The 20,114-nt window shown below is 47.4% G+C and overlaps 1 protein-coding gene across 2 annotated transcripts in view; it reads left to right on the forward strand.

Annotated features, from left to right (window-relative positions):
- Positions 1–20,114, forward strand: part of SH3RF1 (SH3 domain containing ring finger 1) — a 211,547-nt gene that overhangs the window by 12,845 nt on the left and 178,588 nt on the right. For both annotated transcript variants that reach the window (XM_075347241.1, XM_075347249.1), the window contains exon 2: positions 13,418–13,904. In XM_075347241.1, the coding sequence (XP_075203356.1) occupies positions 13,488–13,904 (417 nt within the window). In that variant the 5' untranslated portion in view covers positions 13,418–13,487. The remainder of the gene's footprint in view (positions 1–13,417; positions 13,905–20,114) is intronic.

The raw sequence follows: 20,114 nt of genomic DNA on the forward strand, positions 1-20,114 counted from the left end.
GTTGGCCAAAATCTTGCGATATATGACCCCATCCATCCTCCCTTCAATATGGTGCACTCGTCCTGTCCCTTTTGCAGAAAGGCACCCCCAAAGTATTGTTTCCACCCCTATGTTTTACAGTTGGTACATTGTTCTTGTGGCTGTGCTCATCCTTCTTCTGCTTCCAAACACGGCGAGTGGAGCTGGTACCAAAAAGTTCTATTTTGGTTAGAATCTGACCTCGTGACCTTCTTCCATGACTCTGGATCTGCTGAGGGCAGATCAAATTATTGTAGTGCGCATGTGCGGGTGTTCTTTGACCTTTCCTCACGCCTGCGCATTACAGTAGCTTGCTCTGCCCTTAGCATAGTAGTTCAAAGTGCGCATACGTAGGGGCTCCATTGAGGCCACTGTGTGGATGACGTAAGACACGTCATCTACACGAAGCTGTGAAGGAGGACAGCGACAAATGGAAGAAAGGAGGCACTGGACCGAGACCAACGACACCCGTTGGACCCGACCGCCCCCTAGATGAGTATAATAAAGGTGTTTTTTACATTATACAGAGCGGCCTGGGCTCTTATATACAGTTTTCTGGAATCCTGTATATAAGAGCTCACTGGTGGTGGCCGCAGTTCATAAGGGAACATCCTGGTAACAGGTTCCCTTTATCTAAGGCTTTGTATTTACTTGTTTTTTTCAGCATTTTTTTTTTTAAAACCTTTTCTTTTGGCAGTAAAACGCTGCTGTCTATTTTCCGACAATGAGCTTTTGGTGAGTTTTTGGGGTTGCTGAATTTCTGCACCTGTAATGTAAATTACGTCACTTGTGGAGAATTTAGTGTGTTTTTGATATGGTGTATTTTTGTCTCTCGTTGGTATGTCATATCAAAGCTGCTTTGTTTTTGATACTCCTTGGTATTTGGCTTTGAAAAAACTTTACTGACGTAGTTATGTGCATTGGAAACACACTAAGAGCGCCGGGTGTACGCTTCCCGGCTTCAGAGTGGCGCACTGCGCATGATGGAAGGAACAGCTTCCGCACTTCTCACTATGCACAGTGCCCCTCTCTGAAGCCGGGTCACGGCGCACCGTTTGGCAAACATGCTACTGTTTAAATCTTAAAGTCTCAAAAAAAAAATTAAAGGCAAAAATAGAAAGAATTTTTACTTTATGCAAAATTCAAGAACAACGTGCACCATTTTAAAGAATTTGGTAAAAAAAACTGCAGCGAATATCCAAGGCAAAAAAGCAAGGTATCCTAAAAAGTCCCTCACAAATGATGAATCACGTCCTTTTTTTACAAGGCGCTTCCTAATGTGAAATGTTTATATATAGACTCACAGAGTATAGAATATTTATTACTGCTAAGGTAAAAAATCCAATATTGTTGGCGTTGTGATATCAGTCATGATATATAGTCCGGCTATATCTCCCTGCATGCCTTATGTAACATGACCGCATTATTCTCCGGCCGCTGCAGTCGTTCCCACAGGTGATCCTCTGCTGCCAGCTGTGTGCCGAGTAGTGGGTATGTGCCATCCTGCTATTACGCAGCAGGCCAGTATGGCTGTGCTCATTGTCTGCCCCGGCTCTGGGTGCTTTGGGAATCCAGCTGTCAGCTTCTCCTCGCTTCCAATTTTTTGTATTTCTTAAGAGTTAGAGAAGTCTTTTTCTTCCACACAGAAAGACGTTGCTGGCAATAGGAATCCGGGTTTCTTCCACTGGTTACCATAGCAACAGACAGCAAAATGCATTTATCTAGTCATTGAGTGGAAGCGGAGCCTTTGTGTGCCCTGCCCCCATCCCTCCTTTTGACACCCATGTCTGAGCCACTGCATGGCCCTTATGTACTGAGAGTTGGACTTTCTTGGTCTGAGGCCTGGCCACAAATAACCCTATTAATATCTGGTTAGGAACCATGGAGTCGCATCTCTTGACGTCTTGTAAGCATTTACATACTCGTGAAAAGTATACATGTGATCTATGAAAACTATATTTTACCTCCTAATGAGAAAAATCATACATTTTGGTGCAATATTATTATTTATCCGTAAAATGTTTTTGCTATACGCATTCTAGGGTTATTATAGTGTGCCGCCCCATGCCCGGCGGTAGCCGAGCCGCTCGGGTCCAGACCTTCAGTGAGTGGCTCGAGGGTCTCCGGACCCGGGGGTCCTGCAGTCACTCCGATCAAAAAGGGGTTGGTGTTTTGGGGACGTAGGTGTACGGCCAGAGCCGTGTTTAAGTTTGTGACGCCACCCACGGGATGTGGTGAAGGTGGACATCACCACTGCAGTTACGGGGCACCCGTAGGAAATGTTGCGCAGCAAGCTGTTAACCCCTCTGTGGGTAGGGATGGTGGCCCCGGGACCCGTTGGGGGAGTTGGACGGTGCAGGGAGTTGGGAGGCCGGAGGGCACTGTTGTACTCACGATTAGTAACACACACAAGTCTCTGGTAAACCAAGGTGATGGTGGTCGGTGCCCGCAGCTGGCTGCAGTCTGGTCCCTCACCTGGTTCGTGGTCTCTGTCTTTCTCCTGCACCGTTTGTGTGATGGTGGACTACCTGCCCTTGCAACGTCAGGAGTCCGCTCCCCGGCTTGTGGTTGCCTAAGGAGCCCTTTGCCCGCAGACGCTGGCCCGTGGGATCTCTCTGCCGTGGTGGTGGCTTTCTATCCCCCTCGTTGGGCTGTTGTCTTCAGTCGGGACTTTGGTTGGTACGGAACCTATAGTCCTGGCCGCAATCAGTTAATTAGCTAGCCCCCAGTAGCTTCTGGACCTAGCTTCAGGGTCTGAGTACCCCCTTTGTGCTCCGGTTTCTGAGTCGGTTCCAAGGGTCGGTACCGGCAGGCCACTACCCTGTCCCGGTCCACCACGGTTCCACCGAGCCGTCTTCCCGGCTCCTGCAGGCAAAGGCCTCCGTCTGCCTCCTAGCCAGAGGTACCAGGGCTCCAACCCTGGCACCTGTCAGTTAGTTGCAGACCTGACACACAGGCCTGCCTCACTTAACTTCACCTCCACTAACAGACTCCCCGACCAAAAACTCAACTGAACTTGTGTTTCCTGCCTCAGGCTCCCTGAACTCCTCGGTGGGCGTGTCCAACCACCTGGCTCCACCCCCTGGTGTGTCCATCAAGCACTGAGGGTGGTGACTAAGGTTTTAATGTTCGGCTGCTGTCACCTTGTTAGGGGACTGGGGTAATGCGGGGCCCTATCTGTGACTACCTGGCCCGGCCAGGGCGTCACACTAGCGCCATTTATTCCATGGCACTTTACATATTAAAAGGAGTATACGGTACATAATAGGGACAAATAAAATAAGCATGAACAATAAAAGGCACAGATTGGTACTGGAGGAGGCCCTACCCGCCAAGTCTCACAGTCTACAGGGGATGGGTGAGGGTACAGTGGGTGAGGGCAGAGCTGGTCACAAAGCGGTATGCAGGTTGTAGGCCTGTAGGAAGAGGTAGGTCTTCAGGTTCCTTCTGAAGGTTTCCATGGAAGGTGAGAATCTCGTGTTGGGGTAGAAAGTTCCAGAGTATTGTTGAGGCGCGAGAGAAATCTTGTAATCTTGTATGCGATTGAGGGAAGAGGATATAAGAGGGGAGTAGAAAAGGAGATCTTGTGTGGATTAGAGGTTGCGTGCAGGTAGGTATGTCGCACGCATGCCTATCTCTTCAGATGAATTACATAAGTCATAAATCTTTCACGGGCTTTTAGGCATAATTTTTGTCATATTTGCTAAACTATATATATATATACATATATATATATCTATATATATCTATGTATATGTGTATATATATATATATATAAATATATATATATATATATATATATATATATATATATGTAGATATATATATATATATACTAGAAGGTGGCCCGATTCTACGCATCGGGTATTCTAGAATTTACGTATTGTGTAGTTCATGTATGATTTTTGTTATATATATATATATATATATATATATATATATATATATATATATATATATATATATATATAGATGTTGTTGTGTGTAGTTACCAAGTGTTTGTGTAGGGCGCTGTACATGTTCTGGGTGTTGTCTGGGTGTGGCGGGGGGTGAGAGCGGTGTTGTTTGTGTGTTGCGTTGTTTGTGGAGCGCTGTGTGTCTGTAGCGTTGTGTGTGTGTTGCGCGGTTTGTGTGTGTGTGGTGTGTTTTGGGGGGAGGTATGTTTTGTGCAATGTGTGTGTTGCGCGGTTTGTGTGTGTGTGGTGTGTTTTGGGGGGAGGTATGTTTTGTGCAATGTGTGTGTTGTGCGGTATGTGCGTATATTTGTGTGTGCAGCGTTGTCTGTGTGTGGGTGTCTGTGTAGGGCAGTTGTTTGTGGTTCCCAGTGTGTGTGTGTGGTGTGTTGTGCAGTGCGCGCGCGTGTGTGTGTTGGGGGGAGGTGTGCACTTCCCATCGTGCTCCATCTCCCATGCAGCGCACTCCCCATCGTGCTCCATCCCCTATGCTGCGCACCCCCCATCGTGCTCCATCTCCCATCCTGCGCACTCGTAAACGTGCTCCATCCGCCATGCAGCGCACTCCCCATCGTGCTCCATCCCCCATGCTGCGCACTCCCAAACGTGCTCCATCCGCCATGCTGCGCACTCCCCATCGTGCTCCATCCCCCATGCTGCGCACTCCGAAACGTGCTCCATCCGCCATGCTGCGCACTCCGAAACGTGCTCCATCCGCCATGCTGCGCACTCCGAAACGTGCACCATCCGCCATGCTGCGCACTCCCAAACGTGCTCCATCCGCCATACTCCGCACTCCCCATCGTGCTCCATCCGCCATGCAGCGCACTCCCCATCGTGCTCCATCCCCCATGCTGCGCACTCCCAAACGTGCTCCATCCGCCATGCTGCGCACTCTCAAACGTGCTCCATCCGCCATGCTGCGCACTCCCAAACGTGCTCCATCCGCCATGCTGCGCACTCTCAAACGTGCTCCATCCGCCATGCTGCGCACTCTCAAACGTGCTCCATCTCCCATGCTGCGCACTCCCCATCGTGCTCCATCTCCCATGCTGCGCACTCCCAAACGTGCTCCATCCGCCATACTGCGCACTCTCAAACGTGCTCCATCCGCCATGCTGCGCACTCCCAAACGTGCTCCATCCGCCATACTCCGCACTCCCTATCGTGCTCCATCCCCCATGCAGCGCACTCCCCATCGTGCTCCATCCCCTATGCTGCGCACCCCCCATCGTGCTCCATCTCCCATGCTGCACACTCCCAAACGTGCTGCATCCGCCATGCTGCGCACTCCCAAACGTGGTCCATCCGCCATGCTGCGCACTCCCAAACGTGCTACATCCGCCATACTCCGCACTCCCCATCGTGCTGCATCCCCCATGCTGCGCACTCCCAAACGTGCTCCATCCGCCATGCTGCGCACTCCCAAACGTGCTCCATCCCCTATGCTGCGCACCCCCCATCGTGCTCCATCTCCCATCCTGCGCACTCCCAAACGTGGTCCATCCGCTATGCTGCGCACTCCCAAACGTGGTCCATCCACCATGCTGCGCACTCCCAAACGTGCTCCATCCGCCATTCTGCGCACTCCCAAACGTGCTCCATCCGCCATTCTGCGCACTCCCAAACGTGCTCCATCCGCCATGCTGCGCACTCCCAAACGTGCTCCATCCGCCATGCTGCGCACTTCCAAACATGCTCCATCCGCCATGCTGCGCACTCCCAAACGTGCTCCATCCCCTATGCTGCGCACCCCCCATCGTGCTCCATCTCCCATCCTGCGCACTCCCAAACGTGGTCCATCCGCCATGCTGCGCACTCCCAAACGTGGTCCATCCGCCATGCTGCGCACTCCCAAATGTGCTCCATCCGCCATGCTGCGCACTCCCAAACGTGCTCCATCCGCCATGCTGCGCACTCCCAAACGTGCTCCATCCGCCATGCTGCGCACTCCCAAACGTGCTCCATCCGCCATGCTGCGCACTTCCAAACATGCTCCATCCGCCATGCTGCGCACTCCCAAACGTGCTCCATCCCCTATGCTGCGCACCCCCCATCGTGCTCCATCTCCCATCCTGCGCACTCCCAAACGTGGTCCATCCGCCATGCTGCGCACTCCCAAACGTGCTCCATCCGCCATGCTGCGCACTCCCAAACGTGCTCCATCCGCCATGCTGCGCACTCCCAAACGTGCTCCATCCACCATGCTGCGCACTCCCAAACGTGCTCCATCCGCCATGCTGCGCACTTCCAAACATGCTCCATCCGCCATGCTGCGCACTCCCAAACGTGCTCCATCCGCCATGCTGCGCCAGCATCAGCCTCTCTACCCGCAGCATCAGCCTCTCTCCCCGCAGCATCAGCCTCTCTGTCCCCAGCATCAGCCTCTCTGTCCCCAGCATCAGCCTCTCTGTCCCAAGCATCAGCCTCTCTGTCCCCAGCATCAGCCTCTCTGTCCCCAGCATCAGCCTCTCTGTCCCCAGCATCAGCCTCTCTGTCCCCAGCATCAGCCTCTCTGTCCCCAGCATCAACCTCTCTGTCCCCAGCATCAGCCTCTCTGTCCCCAGCATCAGCCTCTCTGTCCCTAGCATCAGCCTCTCTGTCCCCAGCATCAGCCTCTCTGTCCCCAGCATCAGCTTCTCTGTCCCCAGCATCAGCCTCTCTGTCCCCAGCATCAGCCTCTCTGTCCCCAGCATCAGCCTCTCTGTCCCCAGCATCAGCCTCTCCATCCCAGGCTTCCCCAGGATCAGCCTCTCTCATCCCAGCATCAGCCTCTCTGTCCCCAGCATCAGCCTCTCTGTCCCCAGCATCAGCCTCTCTGTCCCCAGCATCAGCCTCTCCATCCCAGCCTTCCCCAGGATCAGCCTCTCTCATCCCAGCATCAGCCTCTCTGTCCCCAGCATCAGCCTCTCTGTCCCCAGCATCAGCCTCTCTGTCCCCAGCATCAGCCTCTCTGTCCCCAGCATCAGCCTCTCCATCCCAGCCTTCCCCAGGATCAGCCTCTCTGTCCCCAGCATCAGCCTCTCTGTCCCCAGCATCAGCCTCTCTGTCCCCAGCATCAGCCTCTGTCCCCAGCATCAGCCTCTCTGTCCCCAGCATCAGCCTCTCTGTCCCCAGCATCAGCCTCTCTCATCCCAGCATCAGCCTCTCTGTCCCCAGCATCAGCCTCCCCATCCCAGCCTTCCCCAGGATCAGCCTCTCTGCTCCCAGCCTCCTCCAGCACGCCATGCTCCTCTGCCGACACTCACAGATCCGATCGCATACACTCACACACACTCACACACACCCGATCGCATACACTCACACACACTCGATCGCATACACTCACACACACTCGATCGCATACACTCACACACACCGACACACACCCGATCGCATACACTCACACACACACACACATTGACTATATTGCACATACGCGCTCATACTCACAACATCCGGAGATACCACATGCTTCTGGCCATGTGATCCTCCGGCAGGTCCTGGAAGGTCACAACAGCACAGTATCGAGGCCGAGAAGCAAGCGATATCGCCGGATGCTGTGAGTGTTTGGATGCGATGTGTGTGTGAGGTGTTTGTGAGAGTGAGTGTGATCTGATGTGTGTGTATGTGTATGTGTGTGTGCTGTTATGTGTGTGCGTGTGGATCTTCCGCCGCTGCAGGACCTTGATGTGCTGGTAACTATGCTAGGATGGTTACCAGCGCATCACGTCCCCCACTCGCACGGGAGCCCACACCAGCATACGGCGGCAAGGCCAGCAATGCGAGGGTAAGTGTCGGCTGGGTTGGCGGCGTACGCTGATGTGGGCTCCCGTTGGGGGGGGGGGGAAGGGGGGGTGGGGGGTGTACAGTACTCACCTGGGAGCCGTGACCGTGTCAGTTCGGGGAATGCGATGGGGTGGGTGGTCAGAGCTAACGTCCATTGCGTGAGGGGGGCGGGGCGTGGCATGGCCGAGTTGCCAATACCTGCAGGGTGCCGGGGCGAGAGGCCAATCTGTGGGGGGGGTGGAGCCTGGCCGAGCGGCTGGCCAATCCGTGTGGGGGCGCAGCCTGGGCGAGCGGCCAATCGGTGTGGGGGGGCGGGGCCATGGCGAGCCCAGCGGCCAATCAGCTTTGTGTCACCGTAAGGACACAATGTCACCGCAAGGACACAATTTTGAAGCATGACAGACAGACAGACAGACAGACAGAATAAGGCAATTATATATATAGATATGTATATATATATATATATATATTATATAATGTATAAAATTCACTGCTATCAGTGACCTCAGATTTTGAGACAAATTTGGGTAAATGATAAGATTTATTAGAGTTTTCTTTTCTGCATGCTTTTAGCATAAAGAACGATCTCTACATGGATGTCGACACCGTGGGTCACCGCCATATATATGATGTTTGTCACATTATATGCCGACATGTAGATCAGTGTTTCTGCTGATACAGTATGTGGTATATATTTTATAGACTTTCAGACTTTAGATGAGGGTTGTTATGTGCTCTTCAGGTGATAGTTTGGCTGGTAAGACCGGCAGTGAACAGATCTACCTCCCTGCTGATGCTGAAAATTGTAAAGTATTGATGTGTGCTTTGTAGAAATCTAGGCTTTATTCCAAAAAAAAAAAAAACAATGGTTGAGTGTGGCTGAAAAATGTATTATAATTTATGCTACAAAAGTGGCGTAAATTTCGACAGAAATGTACTCCGTGCCCTGGAAGCTAAAAGATTTCATTAAGAGGCTCACATCCCTTACAGGGACGGAGATTTGGTAGGTCAGTCTTGATGGAGGGTGCCCTGGAGTAACATGTGCCCAATTAATTAAAGGTAACCTGTCAGGTGCAATATGCACCCAGAACCACAAACAGTTCTGGGTGCATATTGCTATTCCCTGCCTAATCGTCCCTGTATACACAAGCATAGCTAAAGAGATCTTTAGAAAAGGTATCTAAAGATCTTTCATCATATGCTAATGAGCTTGGGGATTAGTCCCAAGGGCCTTGCTTTCCTTGCTAGTCCCCATAGCATGTTAGTACGCCCCTGTGGGCATGCTAACATGCTAATGAATGCGCAGCGTCAGAGGATGATATCACTCACCTCTTCTCTGCCATCTCCGCCTGACGCTGGATATTGGCTCAGTGAACGTGATCCCGGACTTTTGGTCATGCGCACTGCTTTAGTTTGAAGCCTGGACGCGTACACCCGGTTTCATAGTGCGCATGACCGAAACTCCGGGCCCATGTTCACTGAGCTGAAATCCAGCGTTGGGCGGCGATGGCAGCGGAGAGGTGAGTGAGATCATCCTCTGACGCTGCGCATTCATTAGCACTCCTTGGCTGGGTCCTTCCCGGAGGGATATCTGGCTGGTTTCTGTGTTGAGACTCCTGACAGAGGCTCCACTGACTTTTTTGATTTGCATATTTCCCAGGGGGCAATGTACCTAGGATTTCACTGTGTTGAGCGCCCTCGCTGGCTGCCGGCACTGTTGTCTCTGGCTGGTCTCCCCGAGATCAGTGATTGTTTTTTCATTAGCATGTTAGCACACCCACAGGGACGTGCTAACATGCTAATTGGGCCTACTAGCAAGGGAAGCAACGCCCTTGGGACTAGTCCCCGAGTTCATTAGCATACGATAAAAGATCTTTAGAAATACCTTTTCTAAAGATCTTTTTATCAATGCTAGTGTATACAGGGACGGTTAGGCAGGGATTAGCAATATGCACCCAGAACTGCTCGTGGTTCTGGGTGCATATTGGACCTGACAGGTTCTCTTTAATTGGGCACGTTACTCCAGGACACCCTCCATCAAGACTGAACCTACCAAATCTACGTCTTGAGGTATGGGGCCATTGTTTTTTGATGATCAGTGTTTATAGGTGAACACATCACCAGACATCAACATTTTTAGTTTTTTTGGTTTACAACTTGCTCAATGGATTTAAAGGCACTAAACACATGAAGATATATCAGATGTTTATGGTGGGGGCCATAAGGATCATTCTTTCTCAGAACTAAAATAAGGGTCCCCCATTACTTTTAGGTAGGTGATCACAAATCCTCTGAACTAATGTTGACAGTCCAACAACATTCCTGAGGACTTATTAGCATGACCGTAAGGGCACCCCTTCATTTACTGTTTAGTGAGTATCCTATCTCAGAGACCCCACCAATGGAAACCTCTGATATCTCTATGGCAAGTACCTTTTAATTGGGGTCACATTTCTAGTCATTGTTTCATCATCATTAGTTATTACTCATCCATTATTTATAATGAGGTAACACATTAGCCATGGCGTCTATTTAGCTTTTTGACAAGATGATTAAATATAAATCTAACTTGAACTTGAAAGTTAAAGGGTTATTGTTCTTCAGTGAATTGTCCACATTATCTTTGGGCAAACAATTTACTTTAACAAAGATCAGGATTTCTTTGTCGGAGACCCTGCAAGGGCCAAAATGTTAATCCTTCCTGATGAGAGCCAGTTTGTCAGTTCCAGGGCTCCTGTGTTGGTTAATTCCATTTATTTTAGTCCCTAACTCAACAAACAAGTATTTGGGCCCCACTTAGGGAGGGATTAGGTTTAGCACTATACCGCTTGATTTAACAGAGCCAGGAAAATAAGTAGGAAGTTTGCTTGAGTACCTACCACCAACTTATTATTTTCTGCAACCAAAACACATTTTCAGGTTCAGACTGAAGTGTATTAATCATCTGGTACATTGTTATATATGGTGTTTTTAATATAAAAACAATTGCTATGATGTAGAAAGTCCATCTTCATCTTTTCCCACTGCTGGTGGCCTAGGCGCCTTCAGCTTGCTATTTGTGCACTACAATTTTAGATATTGGATAACCTTTCCCGGAACATCACCAGAGTCTATCTGGCGTGTGCACTGTATGCACAGAAAGCCCAGGCAAGCGAGCTCTGTCGTTCACCATTTAGGAGGCGGGCACATGCAAATCAGTTGGCGGAACAGTGCATTAGGCCTCTTGGCCACCCTAAAGGTACTTGTAGCTCCCTAATTAAAATGTAATTTTCTGCAAAATGGAGGCAGCAATAAGAACGCTGAAGGTGCAATTTTTTATAGGGGCTATATCCACTACAAGGTTATGTGCTTAGTTTATACTGTCACGTAGGACTGACAGACTCCCTTTAAGCAGATGACTAACATCTTCAAAATAGGAATTTCACTTGACCATCATCTATAACAAATGTTTATAGCTGTCCTAATACTTTTCTTTGTAGATTTATTAGTAAAATCAAATAATCCTAAACCTACCATGTGCCTCTTTGCTATGCGTCGACATGTTCTGAAAAAGATAATGCAGCTCTGAGTGTTTGCACGTTCCCCGGCTCCCACGCAGAAAATAATACAGCATTCAGTGATCTCCCCCATTTATCAGCATTTACAGCTACTTGTCACATTTTCGTAGCATGGCCCAGGGGTAGTGTTCCAGCCATGCGTGACCACTGTCATAGTGTACCGAAAATGGGCCAAAATAAAACAGCCATGTAGAATGATTTTTCTTGCTGATGGGCTGACTCCAATGAAATGTGAAGTTGAAATAATTAAAATACATTTTCAAGTCCTGTGCTTTGTGCTGCCCCTCATTACAGGGCGTCACACTTCAAGCGAAAGCACACCACATCTGATAAGGGAATGACTGAGCATTTGTTAAGGTCCCTGGTAGAATATCCATTCCATAGTCAGCAATGTATTTTTGATCTTTTTAATTATTGCCCCCCCATTCTCCAGTTGTTTTAATAGAGTTGTCCCTACTTTTTAATTGATGGGCTATCCTTAGGATAGGTCATCAATGTCTGATCCAACACCCTGCATCCCCACCGATCAGCTGTTCAGATCAATAGGAAGGGGATGTACAGTACCCGGCCACGGCCACCATCAGAAGACGGGGTAGCCCTGGAACTGAGCTTTTTTGGCTGCCTGCTGCCGCTGGGGCCAAGAACAGCTGATTGGCTGGGGTGTTGGTTGTTGGACCCTGGCCGATAAGACATTGATGATATATCCTAAAGTTAGGCTATCACTGTAAAAGTAGTGGATGACTTCTTTAAGCACTGTTTACACTATAGGTGTCCATATACTTGGGATTATTAGCATTCAATCTGCCAACTAAAGCGTAACAATCTGAACAAAATAACTAGTTTATTAGCTATAATAAAGAAATACACACAAATAGGTAGCGGGATTAGGCAACGACCATCTTTATTAAAGATCAAATTTAATGGAAGTATGCAAAGCATAACCAATTTGATATTAAACCTTTAAGAGCCACCATAAGATAAGATTTGTCCAACCATAAGTTCGGACCTAACTATTAAGAAATCCGTAACCATCTACTATCTTATCAAGATCAACTAACCCCTTCCTTCCAAGAAAGATGCCGTAACACCATAAAAGATAAAGAGGGTGGACACCAACAACAGGGCATTCTTGAAGCTACAACTCACAGCCTTCTTCCCCATAATTTCTACATTTTTCACAGTCATCTGAGGACTTACTGCCCTATGAAGTGTTACAGCTGGGCAGAAAGTTAGTTTACCACCCAGCTATGGCATTTGCACAGGTCAAGCCAATGCGACAATCAATGCCCGTTGCTATCCAGTAGCCATTCTGCCCTCACTTTAGGAGGGGAAATTTGTCAAATGTGGACAAAAAATTATATAGCAATTACCAAAGACTGATAATCTTCCAGATGTTAACTCTTTTGATGCTTATAATCCCATGCGGATTCCTACTAAATGTCCGGGATCCATATATTAGATGAATGTTGGACAAATCCACTGATTTTATTAAGACCGATCGACCATCCGAGGTGCATGAGTATATTCCCGCAGTTTCTAAAGCTTGTCTAATCCAGTTAATGGATTCCCTTGGTGTATGGATTTATGTGTATGAACCTGTGTCCATAATGTGAACACCGTCCTAGTTAACCCCTTATCAACGGATGTACTGGTACATCACATGCCAGCTTCCTGACTTTGATGCGGACCCGGAAACTGAGCTGGTGTTCATAGAGAGATTGTGGGTATTGCTATATACAGCAGAATTGTGGTATATTACAAGCGATCGAATCATCGCAGGTTCAAGTCCCCAAGGGGAACAAACAAATACAGGTAAAAGTGAAAAAATATATAGAATTTAAAAATATTTTATAAGTTCAAATCATCCCACTATTCCCCCAATATAATAATAAATACACATAAATGGTACCACAACAGGCATAAAAGACCAATCTATCTAGCTTGACAATTAGCCATTTCTTTGTTTTTCTTCAAGCATCATGTCTTATTCACCAAAACTAACAACAAAAAACAGAATCGTGTCCTGGAATAATTACTTAAAGACGTGATGGTTATTTATGTAAGATTTCTCTGTGATTAAAACACTTTTTATATTTATTTTTTCTTCCCTTCTCATTAAAGGTGACGATTAGAGGCATGGATATCACATAATCGGCCTTGAGTTGCGACAACGGACTGCGAATCTTTACAAATGCTTGTCTCCTTGCAGAACAGTGCTGAAAAAAGCATGGATGAATCCGCCTTGTTGGACCTCTTAGAGTGCCCCGTCTGTCTGGAGAGACTTGATGCCTCCGCTAAAGTCTTGCCATGTCAGCACACATTCTGCAAACGATGCCTACAGGGGATAGTGAGTTCCCGGAGTGAGCTGCGCTGCCCGGAGTGCAGGACGCTGGTGGAATGTGGGGTTGAGGAACTTCCTAGCAATATTCTACTGGTGAGACTTTTGGATGGAATCAAACAAAGGCCCCGGAAACCAGGACCAATCACTGGGAATAGCACAAACGCATTAAGAGCACAAGGTAGCGTTACCACTAATTGTGTCACGAATGAAGCACAGAGCACCCAAGGAGGACCTCAGAGGATACAAGCACGGAGCCCTCCTGTGAGGGTGAGTACCTCGCATGATATAGAATGAGCTCATAGAGATTTGATATATTCTTGCCAAATATATCAACTATTATGTGAACAATCTATCAGGACTGACACTTCATATGCCAGTTTTGAACCAAAAAAGCCCACCGGAGTAAGGTGCACCAAATGTATCATAGCTATAAAAAGAAAAAAAAAAGACATGGACCGCACCTCTGGGTGGGTCTCTAACTTATGTAAAGGGAATCTGTCACCAGTTCTTTAACACCTAATCTGACAGCATCATAACATAGAGGCAGAGATCCTGATTCCAGTGATGTTTCACTTAAGCGGGCTTTACACACAGCGACATCGCTAGCTATGTCGCTGGTGAAAGCACCCGCCCCCGTCGGTTGTGCGTCACGGGCAAATCGCTGCCCGTGGCGCACAACATCGCTAGGACCCGTCACACATACTTACCTGCCTAGCGTCGCCGCTGTGGCCGGCGAACCGCCTCCTTTCTAAGGGGGCGGTTTATTCGGCGTCACAGCGGCGTCACTAAGCGGCCGCCCAATAGAAGCGGAGGGGCAGAGATGAGCGGGCTGAACATCCCGCCCACCTCCTTCCTTCCTCATTGCGGGCGGCCGCAGGTACGGTGTTGTTCTTCGTTCCTGCGGTGTTACACGTAGCGATGTGTGCTGCCGCAGAAACGACGAACAACTTGCGTCCTGCAACAGCAACGATAATTGGGATAGGAAAGACTGGACAACGATCAACAATTTGGTAAGTAATTTTGATCGTTAACGGTCGTTCCTGCATTTCACACGCAACGACGTTGCTAACGAGGCCGGATATGCGTCACGAATTCCGTGACCCCAACGACATCTCGTTAGTGATGTCGTTGCGTGTAAAGCCCGCTTTACTGAACTGCTTAGTGTAGTTTTGATAAAATCACTGTTTAATCAGCAGTAGATTATCATTAGAGGACTACTTGGCATGCTGCCAGGTAGTCCAGCATATTCATGAGCTCTATATAACTGCTAGATCTGCAGCAAAGAAAACATGGATGTTATCAAAATAGCAGCATACAGCCCAGTAAGTGACACATCGCTAGAATCAAGGTCTCTGTCTGCCTGGTGACAGATTCCTTTATGCCTTAATGTGCTGTGCTGTACGCCAGTCAACGCCGCAACGACAGTGCATCAGCAGGGCTGGTGACCTGATGCCTCACAACACCCATGCTGTAAGACATGTACCACAGACCCAAAACCACTGCAACAATGGCCGCCACACAGCACAAACACTCTGTGAAAGGAAATGGACAACTCAACTTCCACAAGCTCCCAGACTGTGAACTGAGAGCGAAAATAAACGGGACCCCTCTTGCACTCTCCTACTGATTTAAAATCCTCTGTGCTAAATGGGAGGAGTGCTGGTCCAAGTGAAACAAAAAAAAAGAGGGGACAGACCATGCAATATACCATAGCTGTAGAAACAGACATTGACCGCACATCCAAAAATCATACATTGATCTGGTGCCACTTGGCAAAAATGTAAACAACTGAACATGAGGTACTTAGTTTCACATTCTGATTAGATTGTATGAAGCCCACTGCCACGTCACGGTGAACCTCTCAGTAGATCCCTAACTTATTTAAGCCTTAAAGATCTGGCACAATGTGCCAACCACCGCCGCAGCAACAGTGCACCGGCAGCAGAGCAGGGGACTAGTCGCAAGGTATGATTTTTTCCCCGACTAGTCCGCCCTCTTAGCATGTTAGCACGCCCACAGGGGTGTGTTAACATGCTATTCATTGCCCAGTATCGTCGGTGGTGACACTCATACCTTTGTCCGTTGTCACCACCTCAGATGCCAGGTTTACGGTCAGTGCACATGATCAGAAGTCACTGCACTTCCAGTCTTGCACATTAGACCTCTGAAGCCAGGACGCGTACATTAGACTTCATAGTACGCATAACCGGAAGTGCGGTGACTTCTGATCATGCGCACTGAGATTACACATCTGAGGCGGTGACACAGGTATGCGCTTCATCACCTATAATGCTGGGCAATGGGCATTGAATGGCATGTTATCCTGTGGGCATGCTATCATGCTAAGAGGGCGAACTAGTTGGGGGAAGTATTGCCCTTGTGACTAGTCCCTGCGCTCATTAGCATATCATAAAGGATCTTTAGAAATACTTCTTCTAAAGATCTTTTTATCTATGCTAGTCTATACAGGGACGGTTAAGCAGGGATTAGCAATATGTTCCTAGACCTGCTCATGGTTCTGGCTGCATATTGCACCTGACAGGTTCCCTTTTAAAGTAAGAACCTCATGTTCAGTTGTGTAAAGTTTTGCCCAGCAGCATTAGATCAAGATTTTTGGATGTGCGGTCCATGCCTTTTTCTACAGCTATGGTGTAAGGTGTACCAAAAGTATTATGAAGAAAAATGTTTGCATTCATAAATCTGGTGTATATGTCAGCTACACAATATGTCATATGTTTGGCATACGTTATAGTAAATTTGTCACATGGTGGCCAGTCATCCCCTACAAAGAAGTCCCACTTTTTAGTAGTGTTGCAGATGGGGAAAAAGTTGCACAATGTTTCACAAATACCCCTTGCACCAAGGGTAGCGAATCCAGTTCTGGCATTGAGAGGTGACAACTTCTCCCCTATGCTTGTACATTTGTGGATTTTTGTAGACCGTCAGTACCCTCTACAACATTTTTTTCACAAATTGGGCCTACAGGGTATTGCTTTGTGTTCTTGTTGTCCTAGTTCATATGAGGCGAGATGTGAGATCTTGTGCTCATATTTCTGTTCCCTCTTGCACTAGTATGATGCAGCTTTCCTGACACATGTCCCTCTGGGATGTTGCTCCAGGACTTAGTTAAACCACCCACCTTTGACATTGTTAATCTCGCAGCAGATTTGTTTGAATATGTAAGGATTTTCTGCTACAATGGTTTGTCAAGATAGAGAAACTTTTTGCAAGGGTGATGCCAAACATCTGTCTCACGACTATGAAGGGGATATTGCTTATTGTGAGCAGCTGTCGTAGGAGGACATGGTTAAGCTTGGGCGTGATTGCCTTGTGTTCTTCAAAATGTTCTTTTTTATTGCTGCCTTGTTTCTAAGGTACTTTATATTTTTACAACCACAGTATTGTATGGTGCATGTGTCGGATTTATGGGCAATGTTTAATAAGTGTCTAGTCTTTTTATATTGGGAAGAGCGTACAATAAGCAGTTCTTGGCTACAAAGGTTGTTGGTAGTTGGGTATATTGGAGGCATACAATATTGATGTGGACATACTGAAATGACAAGCCCCTGTATAGGCAAAGACCATCTTGCACCATCCCATTTTCCTGTTCCTGCCAAACAAAATCTGAAGAGAAATAGGATCAAGGCTGTAATGGGCAGTGGACATCTCAGCAGCGTGTTCAGTCCTGTAGTGATAGCACATGTCGTAGTATTATTTCCAATGCTTGACTTATGGTGTGCACATTTATCATGCGTATATCATATGTTATAATTGTGTAGTGCAGGACTGAACTCATCCTAGGGTTGGGTAGCCCATCAACCTAGGAGTGTCCAGGTAAATTATTGGATTTTTCCAATGATGCCTATGGAAGGACTTAAGGTACCTACACTGTAGACATTAGAACATTGGGCAAACCTGTCCATTTGTCATGAACCAGCTGACCAACCAATGTGTATGGGTGTATCTCAATTCTCCGCAATGACCGTTATAAGGTGAAAAAAGGATCAGGTATGTTGAATTTCAGCTTGGCTATTCCTTGTTCTCTCACAAGATAATAGGCAGCTAGAGGGGTCTGGTAACAGCATATTCCTCTCTTCATTACACATAGGTAAAGGGTAGGTGTAGATTTTGGAAAGAGCAGTTTAATGGTCTTTATTCTCATTTGATGTACTTTGGTGGGAACAGCTGATGTGTATGGGGACCTCCCAACTCTTCCCCGACATCCTGAGAACGATCAGACATTTGGAATAGCAGTGCCCAGCCCTTTGGTATCAGATAAGCTCCTGTCTAGCGGCTTACTCCTCTTTGCCTGTTGAAAACACATGAATGCTTGGCCAAGTCAAGGTCTCGTGAATGAGCAAGATGGTGAGATAGGTGTATGCCAAACAATATGTTTATGGCTAGCTTTACATATTTGCCATCTTTGTTAGAAATATATCTGTAGACAATTGGAAGATCCCACTATATTGTGTAAGATCTGCTGACAATGTCATACACAAACAAGATTAGATGCTACTAAAATAAACTGTATCTACCAATGATCTGCAGATAAATATCTTATGTCCATGGCCAGCCTGACTGCCTGGCTACTAAAGCAATACAATGGGCTGAAGTAATGTACTCGGTATTAATTCCTCCAGTAATGGGCACGTTACACGCTACAATTTATCGGGAGATATGTCGTCGGGGTCACGGATTCCGTGACGCATATCGGGCATCGTTTGCGATATCGTTGCGTGTGACACCTACGAGCCACTCTGAACGATCTCAAATAGGATGAAAATCGTGGATCGTTGACACGTCGTTAATTTTTCAAAAATTGTTCGTTTTGGGGAAGCATCCGACATATTGCTCTGTTTGACACCCTGCCAACATCGAACAACATTCAAACGACCGACTAGGCCCAACAATATATCGTTGATCGCTGATGCGTCCATTTTTAGATCGTAACGTGTAACAGCAAATAAACGACCAATAAGCGATACCGGCAAATCGTACATACAATCTGGGCGTGTCACGTCGCACATGCGATCGTCAGATAAATCTACGCATGTAAAGTGGCCTTAAGTTGTCACATTCCACTGTAGAACCTGTATCACCAGTCTTCAGTATTAGTTATGTTGTATTTGGATGTGCTGATTTCGTCCCTTCAATGCACCATAAACAAGAGCCGATCGGCTATATAGGTCATTTGGTGCTTGTGTATCGGTGTACTTAGATATGCCAACGAATAATGAAGGGGACTGAATGATTGCTAATATGCTGTTTTTGTCCCCATACACTATCATGTTGTCGGCAGCACATCTCCAGTTTACATAGGGTAATGTGCTTTCGATAACATTTTTGTTCCTGCTAGCATAAATGAACTGGTCACCCAACAATCGAGTATTTTACACCGGTGGATAATCTGGAATGAGTCTTTCTATGAATGCTCATTCAGCGTGTAAATTTACCACTAGTCTGTATGCAATGATTATGGTATGTGATGCATCCATCTCTACATGCTGCCCTAGTATTGTGATACGTCTTCATCTCTGATGTTATACTTTATGAGAGCACATATTATAATTCTCGAGAGCAGTCTAGTCAATGTAATTACAGGGCAACGTGTTCAGTCTTCCCGCAAGGAACATTGTTCTCTACTTATTCCTCCTTACGTGTTTGACATGTTGGCGGCTAGAAGATTACAAAGTCCGGACGCTATCTCTTAATGATTATCGCACCTTCTGAGAATTACTTCTGAGAAATGTTTACTCTCACAATACACGTGTACTCGGTGACTGCTCGCCTCCTGCGCTACGTTACTGACATTGGCGTCAATTACAGAGGCTGCCAGCTACAGTCGAGGAGCAGCATAATCTGCCGCGAGCTAGGAAGGCTGACATCGCAGACTACATGTAGCCTTCAGTACAGAGCAACATCCTCGCAAATAGAAGTGTTACTGTTAACTTTACATAAGCTGACATCTTGCTGCGTGCCGCAAGAGAAGCAAGACAAGGTCGATGGTGGGTGAAATTGCTTCACGTCACATTGACTGGGATCCTTACATCAAAAAGGTACCAGCGCTTATTATTGCTCCAATGTAGCGCCAGCTCCCCAGGTATCAGTCAAATAAAGAGGGCAGACAATTTAATGAACAGTTCAATCATATCAGATTTGCAATCCGTCATACTGGATGGAAAAGTATGAAGATTCTTCCATTACGGCCTAAGTCACACGGCGAGAAAATCGGTGCGAGTGGAGTGCGATAAAACATCGCATTCCCCTCGGACCAATTCTAGCCTGTGTATCAGCACACATGAGCGATTATTTTCTCAGCCCTAATCGGACCGAGAAAACAATCGCAGTATGCTGTGATTGTAAGCTGAGACTCTTTCTCTCGCACCCATTCAAGTGAATGGGGCGAGAGAAAAATCGCAGTGCACTCGCGGTACACCGGTGTACAACGCGTGCAGAGCGAGAATGGCAATAGCCGGC

The sequence above is a fragment of the Anomaloglossus baeobatrachus genome, chromosome 1 (assembly GCF_048569485.1).
Source record: "Anomaloglossus baeobatrachus isolate aAnoBae1 chromosome 1, aAnoBae1.hap1, whole genome shotgun sequence".
NCBI lineage: Eukaryota > Metazoa > Chordata > Amphibia > Anura > Aromobatidae > Anomaloglossus > Anomaloglossus baeobatrachus.